The following is a 25,626-nucleotide window of genomic DNA, read 5'->3' on the forward strand; positions in this document are numbered from 1 at the left end:
GATAAATGGGAGGGGGGTGTGGCTGGGGGGGAAGGTACCTGGTATATGCATAGGTAGATGAAGCTGGGGGTGAAGGTGATAGCCGGAGAGGAGGGTGAAGCAGATTCCCAGGTAGTAAATCTGAGGCTCTTGAGGTCATTAATTGGCCATTTAAGGGGCTTAACTGATGGCAGATGGGAAAAGTTCCAAAGTTGACCTTTTTTATGCGAGAACACAATTGGTGAGGTGGCCAGAAATGGGTGAGCACCTTTCTCGGGCTAACCTGCTCAATTATTTCTCTTCCTCACCACCTCTCTTGCCATCACCATGCAGAGTAAAATTTCACCCAACACCTCCTTTTCTTGAATTTTTTGAATCCCCTTCTTTGAGCCTGTTGACCAGGGGCTGTGTACACATAAAAACAGCAAACTTGTGAACTGAAGTTCACTGAGCCCCCAGCCATTGGCTTGGGCTGGTTGAACTTAGAGAAATGACATCAGGTGTGAATCCTTATTTGGTGGAAGAATAATAAGGTTAGCCTAAAGGTATCCCTGGAGTGAGCTTATAGTGAAAAGACACTGGCGCATCAGATGAACTAAAAATTGACTAAGACAAGACACCACAGTTTGGGAAGATAAAAAAAGAGGATAAAATGAAGGATTTTGGCATGCGATAGGAAAACTCCGGAGAACAGCCTTCATAAAGTTGAGTACCCTCTGCCTGGAAGCGTGGAGATAATCCCAAGACCTGGGAGAAAACACCTGGCCAGAATAGGCTTCTACCCTTGGGTATTTAGCTTTTATTTTTGTTGACTGTTCAGGGAGTGTCATGGACACAGTGGTTGTGCAGTTTGATTTTAGCCTTGTATGAATTATATGCCTGCTGTTAACTTTTTCTGAATCAAAGTGTGAATTGTATGTCTGTTTTAACTAAACTAATAAGGTTAATGGTCAGTTGATACTCTTCTCCTCTTTGTGATGAGCCAATAACTGTTGTTGCGGGTGATAACCTAGCAACAAGCCTTTCCCCTGTTTCTATTACTCCATTTGCTGGCCTGTATGGTCCACTATTCAAATTTTAACCATTTTTGACTGTCTGTATACTATTTTACACAGGTCTCTTGCACTGCATTCAAAGGAAGATTGTCTGATTAGCACAATTGAAACTCAAACAGCATAACACAACAATAACCCACAGCTGCGGTATATCACGGAATACTGTATTACTTTTCATAAAAGGCAAAGAAATCCTGTGGCATCTGTTGGTAAACTCAGACTTGTAAGAATTTTGAATGAAAATCTATTTAATCTGAATAAGCTAACATATTTGAACGACAACTTCTTGGGTTAATCCTTTTTAATAAAATGTCAAACTGAGTTTTTAAAATACATTCCAGGGCTTTGCTGGCTCGGCAATCATTTACTGACCATCTCTCAGTAGTGATGAACTGTCTTTTTGCACCACTGCAAATCCTTGTGCTGTAAACACACCCATAGTGCTATTAGGAAGTAATACAGTGACAAGTAAAGGAACAGTTATATAGTTATTAGCCAGGATGGTGCTTGGGTTGGAGGGGAACTTGCAGGTAATGGTGCTCTCATGAATCTGCTGCCCTTATTTAGTAGACATCATAGGGTCCCTACAGTGTGGAAGTGGGCCATTCAGCCTATCAAGTTAGCACTAACCTCCAAACAGCATCCGACACCAGACCCAACCCCCACCCAATCCATGTAACTCTGCATTTCCCAGGGCTAATTCATCTAGTCAGCACATCCCAGTATATTATGGGCAGTTGAGCATGGCCAATCCACCTAACCTGCACATGGACTGTGGGAGGAAACTCACACAGATATGTGGAGAATGTGCAAACTCCCTACGGGCAGTCACCTGAGGGTGGAATCGAACCTAGGTCCCTAGCACTGTGAGGCAGCAGTGTTAACCACTGAGCCACCGTGCACACGCTACCCCCCCCCCCCCGCATACCCTCCACATCCAAAAGTTTGGAAAATGCTTTTGAGGAGCCTTGGTGAGTTACTGCAGTGCATCTTGTCAATATTAATAATGTTGGCCTGAGTTAGCACCATTGCACTTCACTGGGTTAGCACATTGAAAATCAAGCCCCATCATTCCCAGCTGCTAATGTGTGTTGATGATGAAAGAAGTGAATTTTGAAGGTTGCAAATGTAATGCTAATGAAAACAGGCTGCTTTCGCCTGGGTGGTGTCAAGCTTCTTGAGTGTTGTTAGAACTGCACTCAACCAGGCAAGTGGAGAGCATTCCATCACACCCCTGACTTTTGCCTTGTGAAGAAAGGATCTGGAGTGGACATACAGGAGATGAATTGCTCGTTGCAGGATTCCTAGCCTCTGAACTGCTTCTGTAGCTGCACTGTGGATATGGTTTGTCCAGTTCGCTTTCTAGTCAATGGTAACCTCTGGGACAATGATAGTGGGGACTCCACCATTGAGATTCAAGGGGTAATAGTTAGATTTTCTCTTGATAGAGATGGATATTTGAAACTTATATAAAATGTGAATGTTACTACTACTGATCAGTCCAAATCTGGATGTTATCCAGGCCTTGCTGTATTTGAACATAGTCTGCTTTAGTATCTGAGGAGTTGTGAATGGTGCTGAGTATTGTGCATTACCAGGCCCAGATCCAATGTATCCCTGGCTGCTTTGGGAGACAAGGGAGGAGATAGATGGAGTTGCGATGCTAATTTTCAAATCCTTAATGGATAAAAGAGATGTCAGGACATTTAGTGTGGCATTATTATAGGCTGGGTCATTTTCCCTAGAGCAGAGAAGGCTGATAGGGGACCTGATGGATGTCTACAAAGTTATTAGGGGCAAGGATAGAGTAGGTAAGAAAAGATGTTTTAAGGGTCCAATAACCAGGGGCAACTGTTTTACGGTCAAGAGCAGAATGTTTAGAAGGGCTTCGAGGAATTTCTTTTCACCCAGAGGATGGTGGGTATCTGAAACACACTGCCTAAGAAGGTGGTAGAGGTGGCAACCTCAAGACAGTGATGAAGAATTTAGATTAGAACTTGCAATGCCATACAATACAAGGCCACAGGCTAAGTGCTAGAAAATGGGATTAAGACCAGCATGGACAAGATAAGCTGAAGAGCCTTTTGCTGTGTGTTAAAACTCTATGACTCTAGGATTATTCAGGGAAAACCCAGGCAACTGTAGGCAAATGGTCCAACACCTTGGTAGGGAAACTATTGGAAAAGATTCTGAGGCACAGCATTAATCTCCAGTTGGAGAGGTAATGATTAATCAAGTATAATCAAAAGTTGACGAAGAAAGCAAATGGTATATTGCCCTTCATAGTGAGAGGATTTCAGTACAGTAGCAGATATGTCTTTCTGCAATTGTACAGGGCCATAGTGAGATCCTGGAGTATTATGTGCAATTTTAGTCTCCTTATCTAAAGGAGGATGTTCTGGCTGTGGAGGGAGAGCAACAAAGAATTACCAGACTGATTCCTCAGATAGCAGGACTGACATATGAAAAAAGACTGGATCAGTTAGAATTATATTCACTGGAGTTCTGAAGATTGGTGGTGGGAGGAGCACATAGAAATCTATAGAGTCCTAACTGGCTGAGACAGGATAAATGCAAGAAGGATGTTCAGAATGAAATTTAATCCAGAAAAGTGTGGGATAATGTGCTTTTGGAAGAATAATAAGACAAGGGAGTACTTGATGAATGGTAGGACCTTAGGAAGTGCCCAGGATTAGATTGATCTTAGTGTGCATGTCCACAAATCCTTAAGGCAACAGGACAAATGCACCAGGACAAATGGATGGTGAAGAAGGCACATCGGAAAACCTGCCTTTACTATTTGAGCCATTGAATGCCAGATGAGGGGGTTATGATGCATAAGATGTTTGTTAGGCTACAGCTGGAATACAGTGTGCAATTCTGGTTGTCATACTATAGGAAGGGTGTGATTGCACTAGAGATTCACAGGTTGTTGCCTGGGCTGGAGTATTTTAGCTAAGAAGAGAGACTAAATAGGCTGGGATTGTTTTCCGTAGAACAGAAAGGCTGCGGGGGAACTTGATTGAAGCATACAAAATTATGAGGGACATAGATAGGAAGAAACTTTTCTCTTTAGTAGAAGGATGAAAGATCAAAGTCCATAGGTTTAAGATCATGGTAGGATGTTCTACAGGACTAGACAGGATAAACACAAGAAGAATGTTCCCAATGACCAGGGAGTCCAGAACAAAGCGTCACAGTTTGAGAATATGGGGTAGGCCATTTTTAGGACTGAGATGAGGAGAAATTTCTTCACCCAGGGAGGGGTGAGCCAGTGGAATTTGCTGCCATAGAAAGTGATTAAGGCCAAAATGTTGAATGTTTTCAAGAATATGTTAGATATAATTTTTAGGACTAAAGGACCAAGGGATAAGGGCGAAAGCAGGAGCATGGCACTGATTTGGATGATCAGCCATGATAATATTGAATTGGCTTGATAGACTCCTACTCCGATTTCTACGTTTCTATAGTTTGAGAGAATTTAAAGGCAGACTGTTTCTCATCCAGAGGTTAGTGAGTAGCTGGAACCCAATGCCTGAAGGATTGGGAGAGTGTGGAATCATCACAACAGTTAAGAAGTATTTAGATGAAAACTTGAAATGTCACAGTGTACAAGGCTATGGTCTGTAAATGGGATTTCCACTGCACCTTTACTGCAACTCTGGTTGGCTGCATGGAAATTCCTGGCCTGAGTGTATTGTGTTAATTTAACATTTAATTTATGGTATTGTTGCCAAAAGAATAATGGTTGGGTCTCCATTTTATTCACTAGTTCCCTAGTATGCTACTGAACGATGTGCCTCCAGCTTGCCTGCCTATTACCAGATTACCCAGTGGTTAAGAAAATGAAGGAAATAAGGAACTGGGTTGCATTAGTAAGTCGATAAGACATAAATCTAAAGAGGCTATGCTCTTGCTGTCTACACTTTGATCAGATTGCATTTTGAATTCCACATGCATTTCGGGACTTGATCAAAGGAAGGATCTGATTGGAGGAGGAATGGAAGAAAAAGCAAATGATTCTGATTCTCAGGAATTTATATGAGAAGAAAATAGTCAGTTGATTGCCTGCTTTGGAAAATTGAAAACATTTACACCACAGCAAAAGCAGCAACCACTTGCACTTTAATAGCCTGGTTAGTAACAAAACAACCCAGAGAGTTCACAGTAATGATTCAAGAAAAAAAATTGAGACCAAGCTACGAAAGTAGAAATTTTCTCTTCAAGGGTTGTGGGTCTTTGAAATTCCTTTCCTCAAAAGGCAGTGGATGCAGAATCTTTAAATATTTTTAAGGCCGAGTTAGACACCAATGGGATGAAAGAGTATCAGGGATACGCAGGAGTGTAGGGTTGAGGTTAACAACCACAATCTTATTGAATAAAAGAGCTGGCCCAGAAGGTTGAGTGCCCCACTCTTATTCCATGTACATATGTTTGTATTGAGACAGACAAATAAAAGCTTGGCCAAACAGGAGGTGGGGGGTCTAACATTAGTGTGTTCAGGTGCACAAGTTGGCCTGGCATGGCAAAGATGACGTCCTGAACTAAAGCGGCACGGTGGGCGGCATGTTGGCACAATGGTTAGCACTGCTGCCTCACAGCGCCTGAGACCCAGGTTCAATTCCCGCCTCAGGCGACTGACTGTGTGGAGTTTGCACGTTCGCCCCGTGTCTGCGTGGGTTTCCTCCAGGTTTGCTCCGGTTTCCTCCCACAGTCCAAAGATGTGCAGGTCAGGTGAATTGGCCATGCTAAATTTCCCATAGTGTTAGGTAAGGGGTAAATGTATGGGTGGGTTGCGCTTCGGTGGGTCGGTGTGGACTTGTTGGGCCGAAGGGCCTGTTTCCACACTGTAATGTAATCTAATCTAATCTAAAGCAGAATGACGAATAACTTATTGCTTTCTCTTTATATATTTCATGAACATTTCAAAGACTTGTTGAAATTTTTGTATGGGCCATTGGTTCTGTAACCATTGGATACTGGAGTGCTTCAAAAGCTGAGCACATACTAGGGCATGAAATCAGTAACAGCATCAAGGACCCTGACACACGGTGATATCTACCTTTTAAGTACAGAGCTTTATGAACAATTTAGATTACATTACATTACAGTGCGGAAACAGGCCCTTCGGCCCAACAAGTCCACACCGACCCGCCGAAGCGTAACCCACCCATACCCCTCCATTTACCCCTTACCTAACACTACGGGCAATTTAGCACAGCCAATTCACTTGACCTGCACATCTTTGGACTGTGGGAGGAAACCGGAGCACCCGGAGGAAACCCACGCAGACACTGGGCGATCGTGCAAACTCCACACAGTCAGTCGCCTGAGGTGGGAATTGAACCCGGGTCTCTGGCGTTGTGAGGCAGCAGTGCTAACCACTGTGCCACCGTGCCACCCTTATTCCACTGATAACAGACTTAAAGACATGCAAAAGCTTTAGACACATACTTAAATACTTTCAAAAATTATCACAGACCATCTCAAACACCTTTTAAACTTACCTGCCTAGGTTCTTGATTCCAGACTGTAAGGAACCATGAACCACATCTCCTGTAAAAGCTGGCCCAGCTCCATCAAAATTGCAAAGAGTCTGAGATGCCCATCCGAACAATATTGCTGGCAATGTCAGCAGGACTGCATGCAAAGCCTCTACCCTTTACTCATGGCAAGCGGACTTGGTTGAGATAGAAATGGGGCTCCTCTAGTCCACACCACTTGTACCCTTCAAGGCCTCCTCTACCACCAAGTTTCAGATAGCTGCATCTGGAGGAGGGACTATTCACAGATACTACCACATCACATGGATGGATCTTCTTTTGACAGGGTAAAATCTCTCAATGTCAGTCTCAGGGAGTGCCCAATTTTACCTCATGCCAATGTCAATTTTGAAGCAAACAGTTTAACTGTTGTGACAATGCTGTGGCTTTAAGAAGTTTGCCCTGGATTTTTTAAAAAGCAAGAGAGGTAGCGAGCAGTTAGTAAGTGAGTAAACAGCTTGTGAGGCCTTAGGTGTTTTATTAAGTTGGAACAATAGAAGCAGCCTGAATAGGTGTGGTCAAGCTCCCACAGAATCAGGGTTTTTATGTTTAGCTTTTAGCAATTGCTGCTAGCTTCTTGAAAAGATGGAAGCATGTTTTTATCCCTCTCTCAGTTACAGCCAAAAGCTGGGGGATTCTTGCCTGCTATAGTAGTTCGATGTGAGACAATCTATTTTCTGATTTTGCATTTTTGCAGGGATGTGTTTATGTGATGTTAATACATTGGAACAATTATAGAGACATAGAGTCATAGAGATGCACAGCATGGAAACAGACCCTTCAGTCCAACTCGTCCATGCTGACCAGATATCCCAACCCAATCTAGCCCCACCTGCCAGCATCCAGCCCATATCCCTCCAAATGCTTCCTATTCATATATCCATCAAGATGCCTTCCAAATGTTGCAATTGTACTAGCCTCCAACACCTCCTCTGGCAGACCATTCTACACATGCACCACCCTCTGTGTGAAAATGTTGCCTCTTAGGTCTCTTTTATATCTTGCCCTTCTCACCCTAAGCCAATGTCCTCTAGTTCTGGACTTTCCCCACCCCAGGGAAAATACCTTGTCTATTTACCCTATCCATGCCCTTTCATGATTTTATAAGCCTCTAGAAGGTCACCCCTCAGCCTCCGATGCTCCAGAAAAAACAGCCCTAGTCTATTTAACCTCTCCCTAAAGCTCAAATCCTCCAACACTGACAACATCCTTGTAAATCATTTCTGAAGTCTTTCAAGTTTCACAACATCCTTTCGATAGGAAGGAGACCAGAATTGCATGCAATATTCCAACAGTGGCCTAACCAATGTCCTGCATAGCCACAACATGACCTCCTATACTCAATACTCTGACCAATAAAGGAAAACAAACCAAACTCCTTCTTCACTATCATATCTACCTGCAACTCTACTTTCAAGGAGCTATGAACCTGCACTCCAAGGTCTCTTTGTTCAACAACACTCCCCAGGACCTGACCATTAATTAACAATAGCTACTATATCTATTATTCCGTTAAGTTTTTCAAAAGAGTTAAGTTATTCCAATTCTGTCTTTCCTTTATTGTATTTTAACTATAGTGGATGAATAAAGTGTGTTTTGCTTTAATTCCAGTAGTTTGACCAATTGAATTGCATCTGGAATGCAATACCTTACATTTACCTTTAAAATCAGAAAATGTTAGGGTCTAGGCTATCTTCTGCATATTTTGAGGGGTTTTGGTCTTGTCCATAACAAAATTACCAATGTAAAAAATTTACATTATACAAATTTCTTGAGGTAAATTCATGCCAAGGCGGTTGTAGAATGATCTGGAATAATGCAAACCATTCTCAAAATAAGTAGATGATGTATCAAATAAAATATTTAACACCGATGGCAGGAAGATTCTATTTTTTAAGTTGTGAAACCTGAACCTAACAACAATGGGAATAACTAATGTGGATCCGTAAAGTACTTGAGAATTCTCTCATGTTTTATAACATTGCATTAAAGCTTGATGGAAGAGTATTTAACAAGCACACACAATACCTAAAGCAATTGTACACTTGTATTGTGCAATTTCAAAGGGATTAAGCTTCTACCGAGGTCAGTCTGTGCACTGAGTGATGAGTTCAATAGAATTAACCCTAAAAGTTAATAGATTATGTGTGTGTATCATGTACAAACATTCTAACCTTTATTTGTGTGAATTGATGTGAAAAAGTCTTCTGTAAGAATGACCTTCATCTCTAATTTCTTGTTAAAGGCTTCACACATCCATCATAAGCCATCAGGACGAGAACTTAAAAGCACATTAATCACTTTGCGTTATCATGCATATATCACAGGCACAGGCACTAACCTGTCTCCTTTGAAGAAATAGGTTTTACCAACTTCTTCCCACCACACTGCTGTATCAATACCCTGAGAAGGGACTCCACTTCCAAGTTCCACCACATTCTGTGGATAGCCTAACTCCAGTGTCGCTTCCTTGAAGACCCAGTACTTGCTCCCTATAAGAAATTCATCAATTTTAAAACATTCTATTGAGTAAATTATTCAGCTAAAAGATGTCTATCTCATAAATTATCTGGTCTTGCTAAAAATAATAGTCTTTATTTTACTTTTTGATTGATACATTTTCAGTGAGAGTGACTCATTCACTTGAAGCTCTAAAAGCACAGGTTAGGTTTCCAGTTCCTTTCTGGTAGCATTTTCTGAACTGTTGTCATTACTGTTAAGAAGGAAGATCAATAGGCTGCTGTGTATAGTCTGAATTCTCAATGTATTTCAACACATTTAGACCGGAATAAAGAGAAATCAAATACAAATATTTAGTAAATAAATGTAACCTTTCACCAGTTGTGAAATTGATTTCATCACAGAGGAGGAGATCATGAGGTGTGCAACATTTTACACAATGTTCAAACTCAAAAGCAGAGTGGTTTGACAAATAAGAATTGCAACTTGAATCCTTTAGCTTCTATTGTATGTATAGTAACTGAGATGAAATTATCTTGACTCCATACAAAGTATTTACAAACTTAAAGAGGTCTTGGCAATTGACCGTCACTATTTGTTATTATGGACACTGTACAATTTGCTGCTGGTTTTCCAAAACAAGATTCAAATTACAATAATGTATCAACTGTAATAGTTAATGATGGATCATAGAAAATCAATGTGTCATATTACAAGTTTATTAGATATTAACAAAGCTAATAAAAATGGTTCACATTCAATGAGCCAATTCTTTCAGTGGATGAGCAGTTAATTGTCTTGACAACTGGAAAATGTTTTTCACTGCAAGTGGACAACTTCATGATAGTATAAGGTGGTGGGCTGTGGGGTGAGAGAGAGAGAGAGAGAGAGAGCGGGGGTCAGAGGGAGAGCAATGCATATTATTCCTGCTAATTCATTCTGGAAGCTTGGGTACACACTCAAAGCTTGCCTGGTCACACCACTCTAAGTTCTTTTTTCTGAGTTCAAAAATCTATTGCACATTTCAAAAGTTTTGTTAGCTCATGTCTGCAGTCATTTTAGCCAAGGTTCCACAAGATCTCTTACATACTTTATATCTTCATGTTTGATAAGTATAAATTTAGGATTATGTTAACACCTCCCTGAACAAAAACCTCTTCATGGATTGTTATCTCTGGTGGTCTTTGTAGACCGTGTGTCTTATTGGCAGCCATTTTAATGAATTCTCTCATTTTGTGAAAATATCCGTTATCAATTAAAATCGCTTTTTTAGAAGTCTGATATGTGAATCCAGCCAATGAAATTACAATTAAAATTAATATTTGATATTATGAAGAATTCATAACACCACTGTTTTTCAGGAAGGTTTGGTCCTTCTGCTCGTACTCTGAGCTCCTCTATAAAGAATGCATTTGGCATGTGCCAGATCTTCCCAGAATTCTACCATCTATTATCGAGGCTGAGGGACATCACTAAAAAGCAGCAATGTCCTGGGACTGAGATGATTGACCTGCAAGAACTACAAAAACTTCCTTATGTTAGGTTTGATTTCAACCAGTGGAGAGATTTCTCATCGATTTTCATTGACATCAGTTCTGCTAGGACTCCTTGATATCACATTTGTTTAAATGATATCCTGATGCATCTGTTTGATGTTTGCAACAGGATGTATTATTTCTATTAAAGTGTGTGGTTGATAGTAGATTCCAAATAGATATCTGTGGATATCATGTGCAGGCTAAGCGACCTGTATCGAACAGTCCCGAAGTAAAGGACCAAGCTCAGAACAATTGCATACATATTGGAAGAATGAGGTAAAATGGTCAAAAGTGCCTTCTTCATCTGAATCTCAGATGTTTGGGTCTAAAGCTCCACTCTGCGCACCTTGTGTTTCCTAATGGGCATGGATTCATCACGCTTTGTGCAGCTCCTTGGCAGAAACCTCAGCATAACTATTGGAGTTTGGAATTGTGTCCTTTGTCATATAGGTAAACTTCAGAACTAGACGAGGGGGAGTGGCGTTTTGATAAGGGATAGCATTACAGCTGTGCTAAAGGAGGATATTCCTGGAAATACATCCAGGGAAGATATTTGGGTGGAATTGAGAAATAAGAAAGAGATGATCACCTTATTGGGATTGTAATATAGACCTCCTAATAGTCAGAGGGAAATTGAGAAACAAACTTGTAAGGAGATCTCAGCTATCTGTAAGAATAATAGGGTGGTTATGATAGGTGATTTTAACTTTCCAAACATCGACTGTGACTGCCATAGTGTTAAGGGTTTAGATGGAGAAGAATTTGTTAAGTGTGTACAAGAAAATTTTCTGATTCAGTATGTGGATGTACCTACTGGAGAAGGTGCAAAACTTGACCTACTCTTGGAAAATAAGGCAGGGCAGGTGACCTGAGGTGTCAGTGCGGGAGCACTTTGGGGTCAGCGACCATAATTGTATTAAATTTAAAATAATGATGGAAAAGGATAGACCAGATCTAAAAGTTGAAGTTCTAAATTGCAGAAAAGCCAATTTTGACGGTATTAGGCAAGAACTTTTGAAAGCTGATGTGGGGCAGATGTTCGCAGGTAAAGGAGCGGCTGGAAAATGGGAAGCCTTCAGAAGTGAGATCACAAGAATCCAAAGAAAGTATATTCCTGTTAGGGTGAAAGGAAAGGCTGGTAGGTATAGGGAATGCTGGATGACTAAAGAAATTGAGGGTTTGGTTAAGAAAAAGAAGGAAGCGTATGTAAGTTAGAAGCAGAATAGATCGAGTGAATCCTTAGAAGAATATAAAGGCAGTTGGAGTATTATTAAGAGGGAAATCAGGAGGGCAAAAAGGGGACATGAGATAGCTTTGGCAAATAGAATTAAGGAGAATCCAAAGGGTTTTTACAAATACATTAAGGAAAAAAGGGTAATGAGGGAGAGAATAGGGCCCCTCAAAGATCAGCAAGGCGGCCTTTGTGTGGAGCCACAGAAAATAGGGGAGCTTCTAAACGAGTATTTTGCATCAGTAGTTACTGTGGAAAAGGATAGGGAAGATATTGATTGTAGGGAAATAGATGGTGACACCTTGCAAAATGTCCATATTACAGAGGAGGAAGTGCTGGATGTCTTGAAATGCATAAAGGTGGATATATCCCAAGGACCTGATTAGGTGTACCTTTGAACTCTGTGGGAAGTTAGAGAAGTGATTGCTGGGCCTCCTGCTGAGATATTTGTATCATCGATAGTCACACATGAGGTGCTGGAAGACTGGAGGTTGGCTACCATGGTGCCACTGTTTAAGAAAGGCAATAAGGACAAGCCAGGGAACTATAGACCAGTGAGCCTAACGTCGGTGGTGGGCAAGCTGTTGGAGGGAATCCTGAGAGACAGGATGTACATGTATTTGGAAAGTCAAGGACTGATTTAGGGATAGTCAACACGGCTTTGTGCGTGAGAAATCATGTCTCACAAACTTGATTGAGTTTTTTGAAGAAGTAACAAAGAGGATTGCTGAGGGCAGAGCGGTTGATCTGATCTATATGGACTTCAGTAAGGCATTCGACAAGGTTCCCCATGGGAGACTGGTTAGCAAGGTTAGATCTCATGGCATACATAGAGAACTAGCCATTCAGATACAGAACTGGATCAAAAGTAGAAGACAGAGGGTGGTGGTGGAGGGTTGGTTTTTAGACTGAAAGCCTGTGACCAGTGGAGTGCCATAAGGATCGGTGCTGGGTCCTCTACTTTTTGTCATTCACATAAATGATTTGGATGCGAGCATAAGAGGTACAGTTAGTAAGTTTGCAGATGACACCAAAATGGAGGTGTAGTGGACAGCGAAGAGGGTTACCTCAGATTACAACAGGATCTTGACCAGATGGGCCAATGGGCTGAGAAGTGGCAGATGGAGTTTAATTCAGATAAATGCGAGGTGCTGCATTTTGGGAAAGCAAATCTTAGCAGGACTTATACACTTAATAGTCAGGTCCTTGGGAGTGTTGCTGATCAAAGAGACCTTAAAATGCAGGTTCATAGCTCCTTGAAAGTTCAGTCACCGGTAGATAGGATAGTGAAGAAGGCGTTTGGTGTGCTTTCTTTTCTTGGTCAGAGTATTGAGTGCAGGAGTTGGGAGGTCATGTTGCGGCTGTACAGGACATTGGTTAGACCGCTGTTGGAATATTGCTCTCCTTCCTTTCGGAAAGATGTTGTGAAACTTGAAAGGGTTCAGAAAAGATTTACAAGGATGTTGCCAGAGTTGGAAGATTTGAGCTATAAAGAGAGGCTGAACAGACTGGGGCTGTTTTCCCTGGAGCGTTGGAGGCTGAGGGGTGACCTTATAGAAGTTTACAAAATTATAAGGGGCATGGATAGGGTAACTAGACAAAGTCTTTCCCCAGGGGTTGGGGAGTCCAGAAATAGAGGGCATAGGTTTAGGGTGAGAGGAAAAAGATATAAAAGAGACCTAAGGGGCAACGTTTTCACACAGAGGGTGGTACGTGTATGGAATGAGCTGCCAGTGGAAGTGGTAGAGGCTGGTACAATTGCAACATTTAAGAGGCATTTGGATGAGTACATGAATAGGAAGGGTTTGGAGGGATATGGGCCGGCAGGTGGGGCTAGATTGGGTTGGGATATCTGGTCGGGTTGGACCGAAGGGTCTGTTTCCGCATTGTACACCTGTATGACTCTATGACTCTATAACTGTTCATAGGTTGAAAGAATCAACAATAACATTTGCTGAAAGAAAGAAGCTAAAAGCAATTAACTATCCCTGGGAGAAAGGAGTTGAAACAGGATAAACAAATTAATTCCTGGGAGACAGGAAATAATATCTGTTTGATAATTAGTTGCCTTGTGATAAAGGGGCATTAAAGACTGCCCTGCAGAAGAATTTAAGGAGTTAATGGCAAAGTAGGCTGTGTTTTGAACAGACAGTTAACACTGAATGTAACAAAGAATAGAGAAGCTACAGCTGATAAAAAAGCAAACTACAGACCTTCTAACTTCAGAAGTGTCATAAATAATGTCACACCACAAACTTAACAAGACAGAAAATCCAATAAGAATTCAACTTCGGAATTCTTCAGCTGCAGAATTCTGGACAACAACAATGTACCAAGATCGAACCCTGGGCATCCAGAGACAGACACTGTTGGTTGGAATCGTTGCTAGATTCCACCATTAGTCAGGTAATAGCTAAGTTGAATTGTGAAGTTTAACTTGCTGACTTGAAGGATCTTACTTTGGTTACTACATGCAATAAAGCTTTAGCAATTTTGATTATCTGTGGAATTTTTAAAATAAGCACCTGAATTAAAGGCAGCTTGTGGTAATTTGCACACACCTTAATATCTTGGGGGTTTTGATGTGTTGCACACTTGTCTCAAGTTGATTATTGTGTGCCTTTCAAACTAACAGTATAGCAACCAGAAGTACCTTTCATCCCATCAAAACAGCCTTTTAATTAGATTAATCCTATTCTTTCCTCTTTTTGCTTCTACACATTGCACCATTGAATTGATGTTTATTTGTTGCTATTTGGTTTGAACTTTACTGATCCAAACACTCAAAGCCTATTGTTAACATGGGTTGTCCCACATATCCCTTAGGTATTATTCTTCAACCTGATCTCAGCACAAAACAAAGTAGAAAATGCAAGTTTTAACCAGTGTCATCAACAGGAAGTGCCACTTTAAGAGGCAACCAGCATAATTTTTGTTTTTGTTGAAGGCATCCAGACCACTGATAACTGTACCTGTATTTGAATGAGTGCACTGTGGGAGATTTCACTGTAGACAGGCAGAGCCAATTGTCCTGGTTAAAATGTTCAGTTGCACCAGTAGGATTTACAACCACTTTGTGATCTCTCCTTGCATGTTCGTTAAACTCCTGAGCTGCAGTGAAAGGATATGTGAGACTAGTTCAAGGTGACTCACAGCTCATTTGCTATCCTTTCCCATTGGAACCATGCTGTCAACTCTCACAGCCTGATAGACTTTCTATGATGGCAGAGACCAAGTCAATAAGAGATCCTGCTGTGTGGAGAATTGCTGTTTTCAGTCCCCAGGTCTACCAAGCATTGCAATTTAATTGAGCTTATCAAGAAGGTGCATTCAGTTATACACATCTGTGGGGTCACATGTAACTACTCATTCTCAGAAATGCTGGTAGAATTATTTTATCGTTACAACCGAAAAAAAAATTATTTCCGTCTTCATCAACACATCAGAAATTTAGCATTAGACAACATTAAACCTGGCCTATCTCCTGAAATTTGTCAAAGATCGCTAGTCAGATTATTGTAATGTTGGTCGAGGCTAATGAAGCTTCTGATTGTAAGAAAGGAATAGATTATTGAGTCTTTGAGCTGAACTTATTTCAGCAGCTATAAATAGCCAGTGCAGGAGCGTGGAGTATTAAGAAATGCCCTGAAATATTGTGAAAGATTTCTCATATTTATCACAATCTCATTCTACTCGCAAGGCAGTGATACGAGAAATAGTCTTTGAAAATACACTGAACCAACAAGTCAATCCTGCAGGTATAAATACTGAGATAAAATTCAAAAAGGAAAAATGTATGATCAAGCTGGAAACAAATGCATGCCATCGCAATCTTAAACTGCTGTAGAATCCAACAGGAAAATCGAACTTGTGGATTATATATTTTTAAATATATAAAAACTGTGAAGAACTAGCAAATTTTGATTCAGTAGTTTAATAAAGCTTTGTAATGGTTCATTTTTTAAAAATGCTTCATTACCTGAAACATTTTGTCTGATGTTCCCTCTGTATTTTCCTTTTAGTGTGAGTAGTTGTTTCTAGACACCCAATACTAAAGCTAATCACTATTGGAATAACTTCTCTACCACTAACATTTTCACTTTAACTCACAAAAGACATTGGTGGACCTGCAGCGCACTTTGCTGTAAGAGAGTCTGGGAGTCACTGAACTGTCCACTTTTCTTGACATCAGCATGAATTGAATGCTTAGCTGTTCATAGTTAGTGGTTTCACAATGTCCTGTCATTCCACCTGATCTTTCATTCCAGCAGACTTGTTATCCTGGCAGAGCACTGCTTTCCCATTACAGTAGGAAGAGCTGCAATATGTTTCAATAATCTCTCAATCCTACGGTGCACTTTTCCAGTGGCTGATTAATAGCTTTAAGTGGTTTTCAGTTTCACCTAATAGACAAGACACAAAATTCACAATAAAATAACCTGTAACTTAGTAACAGGCTGCATTTCTGAAGCTCTTTATTGATGTATGGACATTATATCAAATGGTCTGTGTGGAGCTGCAGACCGATCTGCAGTCTAATGCCTCTTAAATTGGATGACTGATGAGTATGAAAAACAACTTTCAGTCTCATTTAAGAAGCTTTTCTATGTTGCTGAAAAAGGCAAACCCTTTTAGAAGCATATCTGGACATGGAAAATAAAAGTAGTCAATTTATATAAGTACATGATTGAACAAACATTTGTTGATGTAGGACTCTTCTTTGGGCTGTTCTTCAGATTGTAGAAAATCCAATTAATTACGATGATCCAAAATATATATTCTGGTATTTAGTTGTGGAAAATATACTAGTCTTTTCATTTTGTATGGATGAGTATTAATTACTTGGAGGCATGTTGCTATAGGTTGATGGGCGAAGCTTTGAAGATGTGCAGTTCGACCTTGCAGACCTGATAGGACTCTCAGCCTTTGTTAACGATTCAAAAGCTCTTGAATGCACATGCAATGCTAGCACACATTACAGTATTCTAAGAATAAGGGATAAGGCAATGACCCAAATCTTCTGCCCTTAGACTTGGTGAGACTTGGAACTATGATGCAAACCCTGCTTTGGGAACCCATAGAATTCCTGATGCACTGACTCTTGGAATTGCCTTGGAAGTTTAAACTCTGAATGGGCAATTCCCATTATCCCTGGAACTCTTCAAAAAGTCTTTGACTCTTCAGTTCGAGTTGGAGACTTTGGTCAAATCTGATATCGTCACGTGGATAGTTATTCTTAAAAAATCTAGTCTAACTGTTTGGTAAATGCACAACTGGCCCTTTTATTCCTCCCTCAAACTCATAATTAGTTCCCTGACAGCACCCACCCACCCCCAATTAAGACCCACACTCACCTTACACAACTACTGCCACCCCGTATACCTACCCAACTGTCACCCCATGCACCTCCATTTCCTACCCAGCTGCTAATGTCCCAACACTTCATCCACTTACCTATCCATTTACACCTATACGGTCACTCACATCCTCAGTGTCAGACGATGTTCCATCAATGCCAGAGGATTTGGACTTGTATACTACCTGGCTTTGAAATGCTATTCTTTATAGGTACAAATTTTCAAAATGTCAGCAAAACTTATTAATGCCTGTTTTTGAGCCAATTTAACAACTCAGGTTTTTAGGTAGGTAAGATTTTATTTCAAAAGCAGCAATGAGAAAATATTAGTGGGAAAAATGGACAAAGACAATGACTTATATTTGCAATCTTTCTCAAAAATAATAAAGGTCTTTAGTGCATCACAAGAGCATTATAAAACAAATATGATACTGAGCCACACAAGGAAAAATTGAGTCAGACAATCACAAGGTTTATCAGAGGTCTGCCCAGCTCATTTATTGTGTTTATGCCCTCCTGAGGTTTGTTAATTCCCTAAACTGGAAATCATTTGTCTGCTATTTTGACTACACTGACAGACAAATGTTATTATCTATTGACAGGATGAACTGAAGCAAAGGGCACGATATCACCACAGATACTCCTGGACAAATATAGGTTCCTCTAGTATTCGAAAAGCATTCATCCTACAAGAAATAAATATTTTGTTACCAAGGAAACATCAGATTATTTTCTTCTCATTCAGAATGGCATGAAATTTTTGGTTTTACTGATTTTTGTCTAATCTGATCAAGGTTGTAGGCTCTGGCTGAGGTGTGAAAATACCATCTTTCATTTCACTGAAGCTTCCTTGTTTGGCTGTACCCTTTCCCCCAAGATTGTTGCAGTGGTGGTGTGGCTTTTGTAACCACATTTTGACTTGGTTTGTGTCCTTACTGTTCTGACATTTTTTTCTTCTTTGATCATTCTACCCTGTTCCAGTGCTCTTGTGTTTCATTTAAATTCCTAATTCTCTCCCACCAATTTTCTCAATGCGCCAGGTTTTCAGCTTTCGTGCATTGGGTCTGAATGACTTCTCATCCTGAAGTGATTTCAACCAATATCTCAATCCATATTGTTCTCTCTTGTCCACTGCTTTTCTGAACTTCCATTGACATCACTGTCAGATGTAATGGGTGGCAGGCCCAATGGGAAGCCTGCCTGGTTTTCCCTGTGTCCTCTGGCCTCTGGGGTGAGGGGAGGTGCTCTCTCCTTGTAGCAAGGAGCCCATTCTCAAATTATAATCCAGCCCAAGTCGAAAGTTGTGTGATTTTTAACTTTGTCCATCCCAGTTCAACATTGGCTGCTCCACAATATAAACAGACATTGTCCAGTTGAGCCAAATGATATGTTTCAGTGCTATGCAATGGATAGGGTGAGATGTGTCGATAGTTTCTAATAGGAAACACAGGCAAATTTAGTTTCTCTGTATGTCGTGGATTCTTGATGGTATGAGGTGCATACCTTTGTCAAGTTCCCTCCTGCATGCCCATCTGGTTGATCCTGCAGATAGGTTCCTTGCCGCTGTTTAGAGGACTGTGGAGCTACCGCATGGGGGAGTGTTTCTTACGGGGGCAGCTAGAGAGGCCTCAGAAGATCCTAACCTTTCCTCAGACCCCTGACTTTCCTTAGGCTTAGGATAAATCAAAGATGGCCAGCCACATTAAAATTTGATTAGATTGGCCACCCCTCATTTATACCAGTTCTGTTAACTGCATAAGATTGAAGATGGGTTGGAGATTTTAAAAGTTTTAATGTCTCTCCGAGCCCAGCACATTCAGTTTTGGGAGTTCTCAGTCTGAGTTAGTTACGGAAATGAAAAACCTTCATGGGGCATATAATCACAATACCAATATTCACACAGTGCATGTTTGCTTTTAAAATGTGAAGGTGAAAAGCACTATGCACATTACTGCAGATGATGGAAATCTGAAATAAAAACTAAAAGTGCTGGAGAAACCCAGCATATCTGGCAGTATCTGTGGAGGGAAAAACAGTGTTTAAGCTCTGAAGCTGTTTAGAAGAAGGGTTTTGAAGAAAAATCACACTGGACTTGAAATGCTAACTTTGTTTCTCAGCTAAGAGATGTTGCCAGACCTGCTGAGTTTCTACTGCACTTCCCGCAAATGTTTTAGAATTGCATTGTATGTATTGCATCCATCATTTGGTAATCTGCTAAAATGGTTGCCAGGATTTTCCCAGTTGAAGTTAAAGAATGGCAGAGAGTGACTGCCATCATTCCCAAAGATTGGGGTGAGTGATCTCATATGTTGATCAAACACTTTTCACCTTATCACTTAAAATGCATCCCTCACTGAATTACATTGCAAGTGAGATGCGAGTGCACACCACTGCTGGAATTGCCAAGCTTCCAGGATACTGGTCCAGCAGGATACCACTTCAGTGGCTGCAACCTCCAAACTACCCCTCACACTGAGGTGCTTGCCTCTGAACACTGGCCAGGTGGCAATGAAGAATCTAAGCTTGCTTCTTGGTTAATGGAGAATGATGTGGAGGTGCTGGTAGACAGGTGATGGAGAGAAGGTCGGTCCTCTTCCTTGAGAGAATCCTGGACTAGAACTCCCAAGTCTCTTTTCACATCAGACTTCTGAATTCTCTCCCCGTTTCGAAAAAGTTCCATGCTTCTATTCTTCTCACCTAAGTGCATGACCTCATACGTTCCCACATTGTACTCCACTTGCCACTTCTTTGTTCACTCTCCTAACCTGTCCAAATCCTTCTGCAGCCTCCCCGCCTCCTCAATGCTATCTGTCCCTCTCCTTACCTTTCTATCATCTGCAAACTTAGCCAGAATACCCTTGGTTCCTTCAACTAGATCATTAATGTATAAAGTGAAAAGTTGTGGTCCCAACATTGAGCCTTGTGGAACACCACTCATCACCGGCTGCCATCCAGAAAAGGACTATTTTATCCCCACTTTCTACTTTCTGCCAGACAGCCGAGCTTCTATCCATGCTAACACCTTGCCTCTAACACCATGGGCCCTTATCTAACTCAGCAGTTTCCTGTGCGGCACCTTGTCAAAGGCCTTCAAGTATTAGAACTCTGGAATGTAGTCCATCTGGTCCAGGTGACTTATCCACCTTCAGCTGTTCAGTTTTTCTCGTACCTTTTCCTTGGTGAAGGCCATCATGCTCAGCTCTGCCCCCTCACTCTCTTGAAATTTTGGGATATTACTCGTGTCTTCCACAGCGAAGACTGACGTGAAGTAATTACTCAGTTCTTCAGCCATTTCCTTGTACCCCACTATTATCTCTCCAGTATCATTTAACCAGAGGTATTTAACTGTCAGGTCCCACTCTAATACCCGCAATTGCCCCATCACAGTTACTATTCCCTTAGAAACCCTGTACAATGGGACTCATCCCATTGTTCAGCTGCCTTCTTTCCCCAAGGCCCCATGGACTAACCCTGATGATCCCCTTAATTACTGACCAATTGCCCTAATTTCTCTGCAGGACACTGACTGATCAACATCTTATTGCGGGACTGTTTTCAAGTAACCATGAGGACTGACTGTGGCCCAATATCTGAACCACAAGATCAAGCAGCTGACTGGCTAATACCAATGCCTAGACTGGAATCAGGCCATTCCCATGACTGATTGTGGAAATATCTCCTGACTGACTGGAGTCCACACTCACTCCACTAAACACTTAACGCACCTGACTTTCACGCACCATTATTTTCTGCAAGCACATGCTCAGTGAGAGGGAAAATATGGGCACAAAAATCAGGGAGACAGTTGATGACAGAATTAAAGAAATTAGCATTGTCGAAAGGACATTCTGAGCAGTCTGACAGACTTAAAAGTAAATAAATCTCCAGGGCCAGATGAATTGTATCCCAGGTCATTGACATTAGGCAAGGGAGGAAATAGCAGGGGTGCTTGCAAAAACTTTCAAATCCTCTCTGGTTGCAGGAGAAGTGGACTGGAGGACAGCCAATGTGGAACTGTTATTCAAGAAGGAAGCAAGGGATAAACCAAGAAGTTACAAGCTGGTCAGTCTCAGTTTAGTGGTGGAGAAACCTTTGGAAGCAATTCAGAGGGACAAAATTAGTCTGCATTTGGAGAAAAACAAGAACAGTCACCATCGCTTTGAAAAGGGGATGTAATTTCCAACTAACTTGATTGGAGACCAGGTGTGTAGATGAAGGCAATGTTTTTGATGTAGTCTACTTGGGCTTGAGCAAGGCTTTTGATAAGGTCCCACACGGGAGCCTGCTTACAAAGATAAACACCCTTAAAGTCTAATGACATTTGGCTAATTGGATCCACAATTGGCTGAGTGGCAGGAAGTAGAGGGTGATGGTTGAGGGATATTTTCTGACCGGAAGACTCTGCCCAGCGAAGTCAGTGTTGGGACTCTTGCTGGTTGTGGTTTATATTAATAACTTCGACTTGAATTTAGAGGGTTGATCAGTAAATTTGCAGATGAAACAAAAATTGATGGTGTGGTAAATAGAGAGGAAAATAGCCTTCGATGACAAGAGGATATAGTCAGGCTAGTCAGGTAGGTGATTTGTGGCAAATGAAATTCAACCTGGATAAATGCAAGGTGCCGTATGAATAGAGCCATTGAGATGTACAGCATGGAAACAGACCCTTTGGTCCAACTTGTCCATGCTGATCAGATATCCTAAATAAACTAATTCTATTTGACATATCTCTCTAAATCCTTCCTATTCATACACCTATCCAGATATCTTTTAAATGTTGTACTTGGGCCAGCCTCCACCACCTCCTTTAGAAGCTTATTTCATACAAGCACCATCCTTGCCTTGAAAAAGTTGTCCCTTAGGATGCTTTTGGTAGGATCCTGGGAAGCACCGAGGATCACAGAGACCTTGATATGCATGTATACTGATCCCTTAAGGTTTCAGGACAGGTGAATATAGTGTTAAGAAGACATATGGAATACTTAGCTTCATTAGTTGAGGCAGAGTTTAAGAGTTTACGCCAAATCTGTATAAACCATTGGTTAGGCCACAGCTAGAGTATTATGTGTCGTTCTGGAATCCACATTACAGGAAAGATGTGATTGCACTGGAAAGGATACAGAGGAGTTTTACCACGATGTTCTCTGGGCTGGAGAGTGTCAGTTATGAAGAGAAATTGGAAGGATAGGGATTGCTTTCCTTAGAGTAGTGGAGACTGAGGAGGGGAAGATATGATTGACATATGCAAAATTATGAGGGGATGTTGATAGAGTAGACACAAAGGGACTTTTCCACTTAATGGAGAGATCAATGACTGGGGCCATAGAATGAAGGTAAGGGGCAAGAGATGTAGAGATGTGAGAAAAAAACATTTTCACTCAGAGGGTGGTGGGAATTTGGAACTCACTGCTTCTGAGGGTGGTAGAGGCAAAAGCCCTCATAACATTTAAGGAGCATTTACATGTGCACTTGCAATGCCAAGACATACAAGGTTATGGGCCAAGTGCTGGAAAATACAATGCGAATAGTTAAGTGATTGTTTTTGACTGGCGCGGATGCAATGTGCCAAAGGTCTTTTTCTGTGCTGCAGCTCTCTGACTATATGACTGTTTGCCAGGTAAGCTGCAACTACATGCTGTAAGTGTGATTTTGACACTGCATGGTATCATACATTGATATGTCTGCCCCTTTCTGATTGATTCACTGTCACATCAAGTGGCTCCTCACCATCTCAAGATGTCTGTCTCCAGCACAGTAGAAAGACCTTGGTCTCTAATTGGAACAGCCATTCCGTAAACCGTAATGGACATTGGCAAATCAAGCTGCGAGCTACTCACTCTGCTTAACTAGTCAGGGCTTTGTGGCATTGAGTTTCTCACTTGTGGAAATGCGATGCTAATATACTGAGTTGGGTTATTAAGACCATAAGACCATAGGAGCAGAAGGTAGGTCATTTGGACTATTGAGTTTGCTCCACCATTCGATCATGGCTGACAAATTTATCAACACTATTTTCCCGCTTTCTCCTCGTAACCTTTGATCCCCTCAGCAATCAAGAACCTATCTCTGTCTTAAACGTATTCAATGACCTGCCCTCCACACCTTCTGTGGCAATGAATTCCACAGGTTCACCACTCTCTGGTTGAAGAAGTTTCTCCTTATCTCCATTCTAAAGGGAGATACCGTGTATTGTCAACATCACATTTTCAGCATGTGGTAGCAGCTTACCTGGCATAGTCATACAGTCAGAGAGCTGCAGCACAGAAAAAGCCCTTTGGCCCATTCTGTCCAAGCTGCTCAAAAACAATCACTTAACTATTCACATCACATTTTCCCTTTACTCTAAGGCTGTGCCCTCGGGTCCTAGCCTTTCTGCCAATGGAACTATTTTCTCAATGCCCATGCTGTCCAGGCCATTCAGTATTCTCTAAGTTTCAATCAGAACCCCCTCATCCTTCTAAACTGCATCGAGTATACTCCCAGAGTCCTCAAACATTCCTCATATGTTAAGCCTTTGATTCCTGGGATCATTCTCATGAACCTTCTCTGAATACCTTCCAGGGCCAGTATATCCTTCCTGAGATATGGGGCCCAAAATTGCTCATAATACTCCAAATGTGGTCTGACCAGAGCGTAAGAATTACATCCCTGCTTTCATATTCTAGTCCTCTCGAGATGAATGACAACTTTGCATTTGCCTTCCTAATTACCGACTCAACCTTCAAGTTCACCTTCAGAGAAATCTGGACTCGGACCCCCAAATCCCTTTGTACTCCAGATTCTGAATTTTCTCCCCATTTAGAAAATAGTCCATGCCTCTATTCTTCCTACTAAAGTGCACGATCTCACACTTTCCCACATTGTACTCCATCTACCACTTCTTAGCCCACTCCCCTAACTTGTCTAAATCTTTCTGTAGCCTTCCCACCTCCTCAATACTACCAGTCTGTCCAGCTATCTGCAAACTTAGCCAAAATGCCCTCAGTTCCTTCATTCAGATAATTAACATATGAAGTGAAAAGTTGTGGTCCCAATATTATGAATGAGATGCAAATGCATGGAAATAAGCTTCTTGTGCTCCAGTGTTAAGGTTCTAAATTCACCATCTCAGGAACTAAACCAGGAGCAATATCGTCAACATTAGGAATCCTATTTTTGGACCCTCACCTGATTAACACATCTCACTTGCCATCATTTTTTGCTACGTCAGAGTCAGGTCCTACTCTTCCTAGTGTGTAAAATGATTTCAGAGCAATGGGAACACCAGCAATATTCCATGGGAACAACCAGCTTGGCCAGCCCAAAGAACTGCAATAACTACTCCAGGTTAGAAAAAGATATCACGCTTAATTAATTAATTATTCAATTAATATGGCAACAATAGGGAATATCCAACCTGGTCAAGAGAGGCCAGATTGGCCTCTACTGTACTGGGCACTAATGTACCCAGCAACCTCATTCATGAGATCAATGTTTCTGTGACCACACTATGTCCTCTTCCCTGTTCACATATACCACAGGACTATATTGATTGGAATCCATTTTGGTGTTGTTCCTTCCCACTGACCATTACTGAATGAATGTCGTGTGTTCCTGTGCAATTTAAATCACTCCAATTGCAAATTAAATTGGATTATGCAAGAGAGAAAATGATTTCGTCTGATAACGCCCTGAGAATAAAAATTGGGTTTGCAGGAGGAGAGATTCTGCGGGGGAAAAAGCGCTCACCAGAATCTTGTTGCATATATATTCACCTGTGGGATGACGGTATTGCTGGCTAGTCAGCATGTATTGCCCAGCCCTCATTGCTCTTGCGAAGGTGGTGATGAGCTGTTTTCTTTAACCTTTGCAGCCCATATGCTGGCGGTCCAACAATGTCCTGAGGGAGGGAATTCCAGGATTGTGACCAAGCCTCAGTGAAGAAATAGCAATATATTTCCTAGTCAGGAAGGTGCATGGCTGGGACGGGAATTTGCAGATAGTGATCATCCAATGTATCTGCTGCCCTTGTTGTTGTTGAAGTGGTCATATGTTTGAAAGGTGCTGTCAAAGGATCTTGCTTGATTGGTACTACATCCACTTCCTCCACCATCATCTTGTGTACTTGCTACGAGATGCACTGCAGCAATTTTCCAAAGTTCCAAAGTTATCACCAATAATTACGAGTTGGAACACTGATTGGGAGTCGAAGAGTGTGGTGCTAGAAAAGGGCAGTATCCGAGGAGCAGGAGAATTGATGTTTCAGGCATAAGCCCTTCATCACTGACTGGGAGGCCCAGTAGCAAATGCAGATGCATTGAGCTGTCTCCCGCTGGCAGCTACACTACTGGTGGTACTGCCATTGCAACAGTCTGCAATGGTTTTAAAGTTTCTGGACACATTTCCAGTCACACATGACAATAACAGGCTTTGGATTCAGAAAGATCTGGTCCTGGCAAAACTGAAATAGCTGTTGGTAATGGCG

General features: G+C 41.4%; 1 protein-coding gene across 2 annotated transcripts in view; it reads right to left on the reverse strand.

The window, feature by feature from the left end:
• mmp16a (matrix metallopeptidase 16a (membrane-inserted)) overlaps positions 1–25,626 on the reverse strand; it is a 253,187-nt gene that overhangs the window by 14,985 nt on the left and 212,576 nt on the right. For both annotated transcript variants that reach the window (XM_043688130.2, XM_043688132.2), the window contains one exon: positions 8,919–9,069. In XM_043688130.2, coding sequence (XP_043544065.1) covers positions 8,919–9,069 — 151 coding nt within the window. The remainder of the gene's footprint in view (positions 1–8,918; positions 9,070–25,626) is intronic.

The sequence above is a fragment of the Chiloscyllium plagiosum genome, unplaced genomic scaffold (genome assembly GCF_037043375.1).
Source record: "Chiloscyllium plagiosum isolate Xiang-an unplaced genomic scaffold, Cpla_swu_hap1 HiC_scaffold_4, whole genome shotgun sequence".
Taxonomy (NCBI): domain Eukaryota; kingdom Metazoa; phylum Chordata; class Chondrichthyes; order Orectolobiformes; family Hemiscylliidae; genus Chiloscyllium; species Chiloscyllium plagiosum.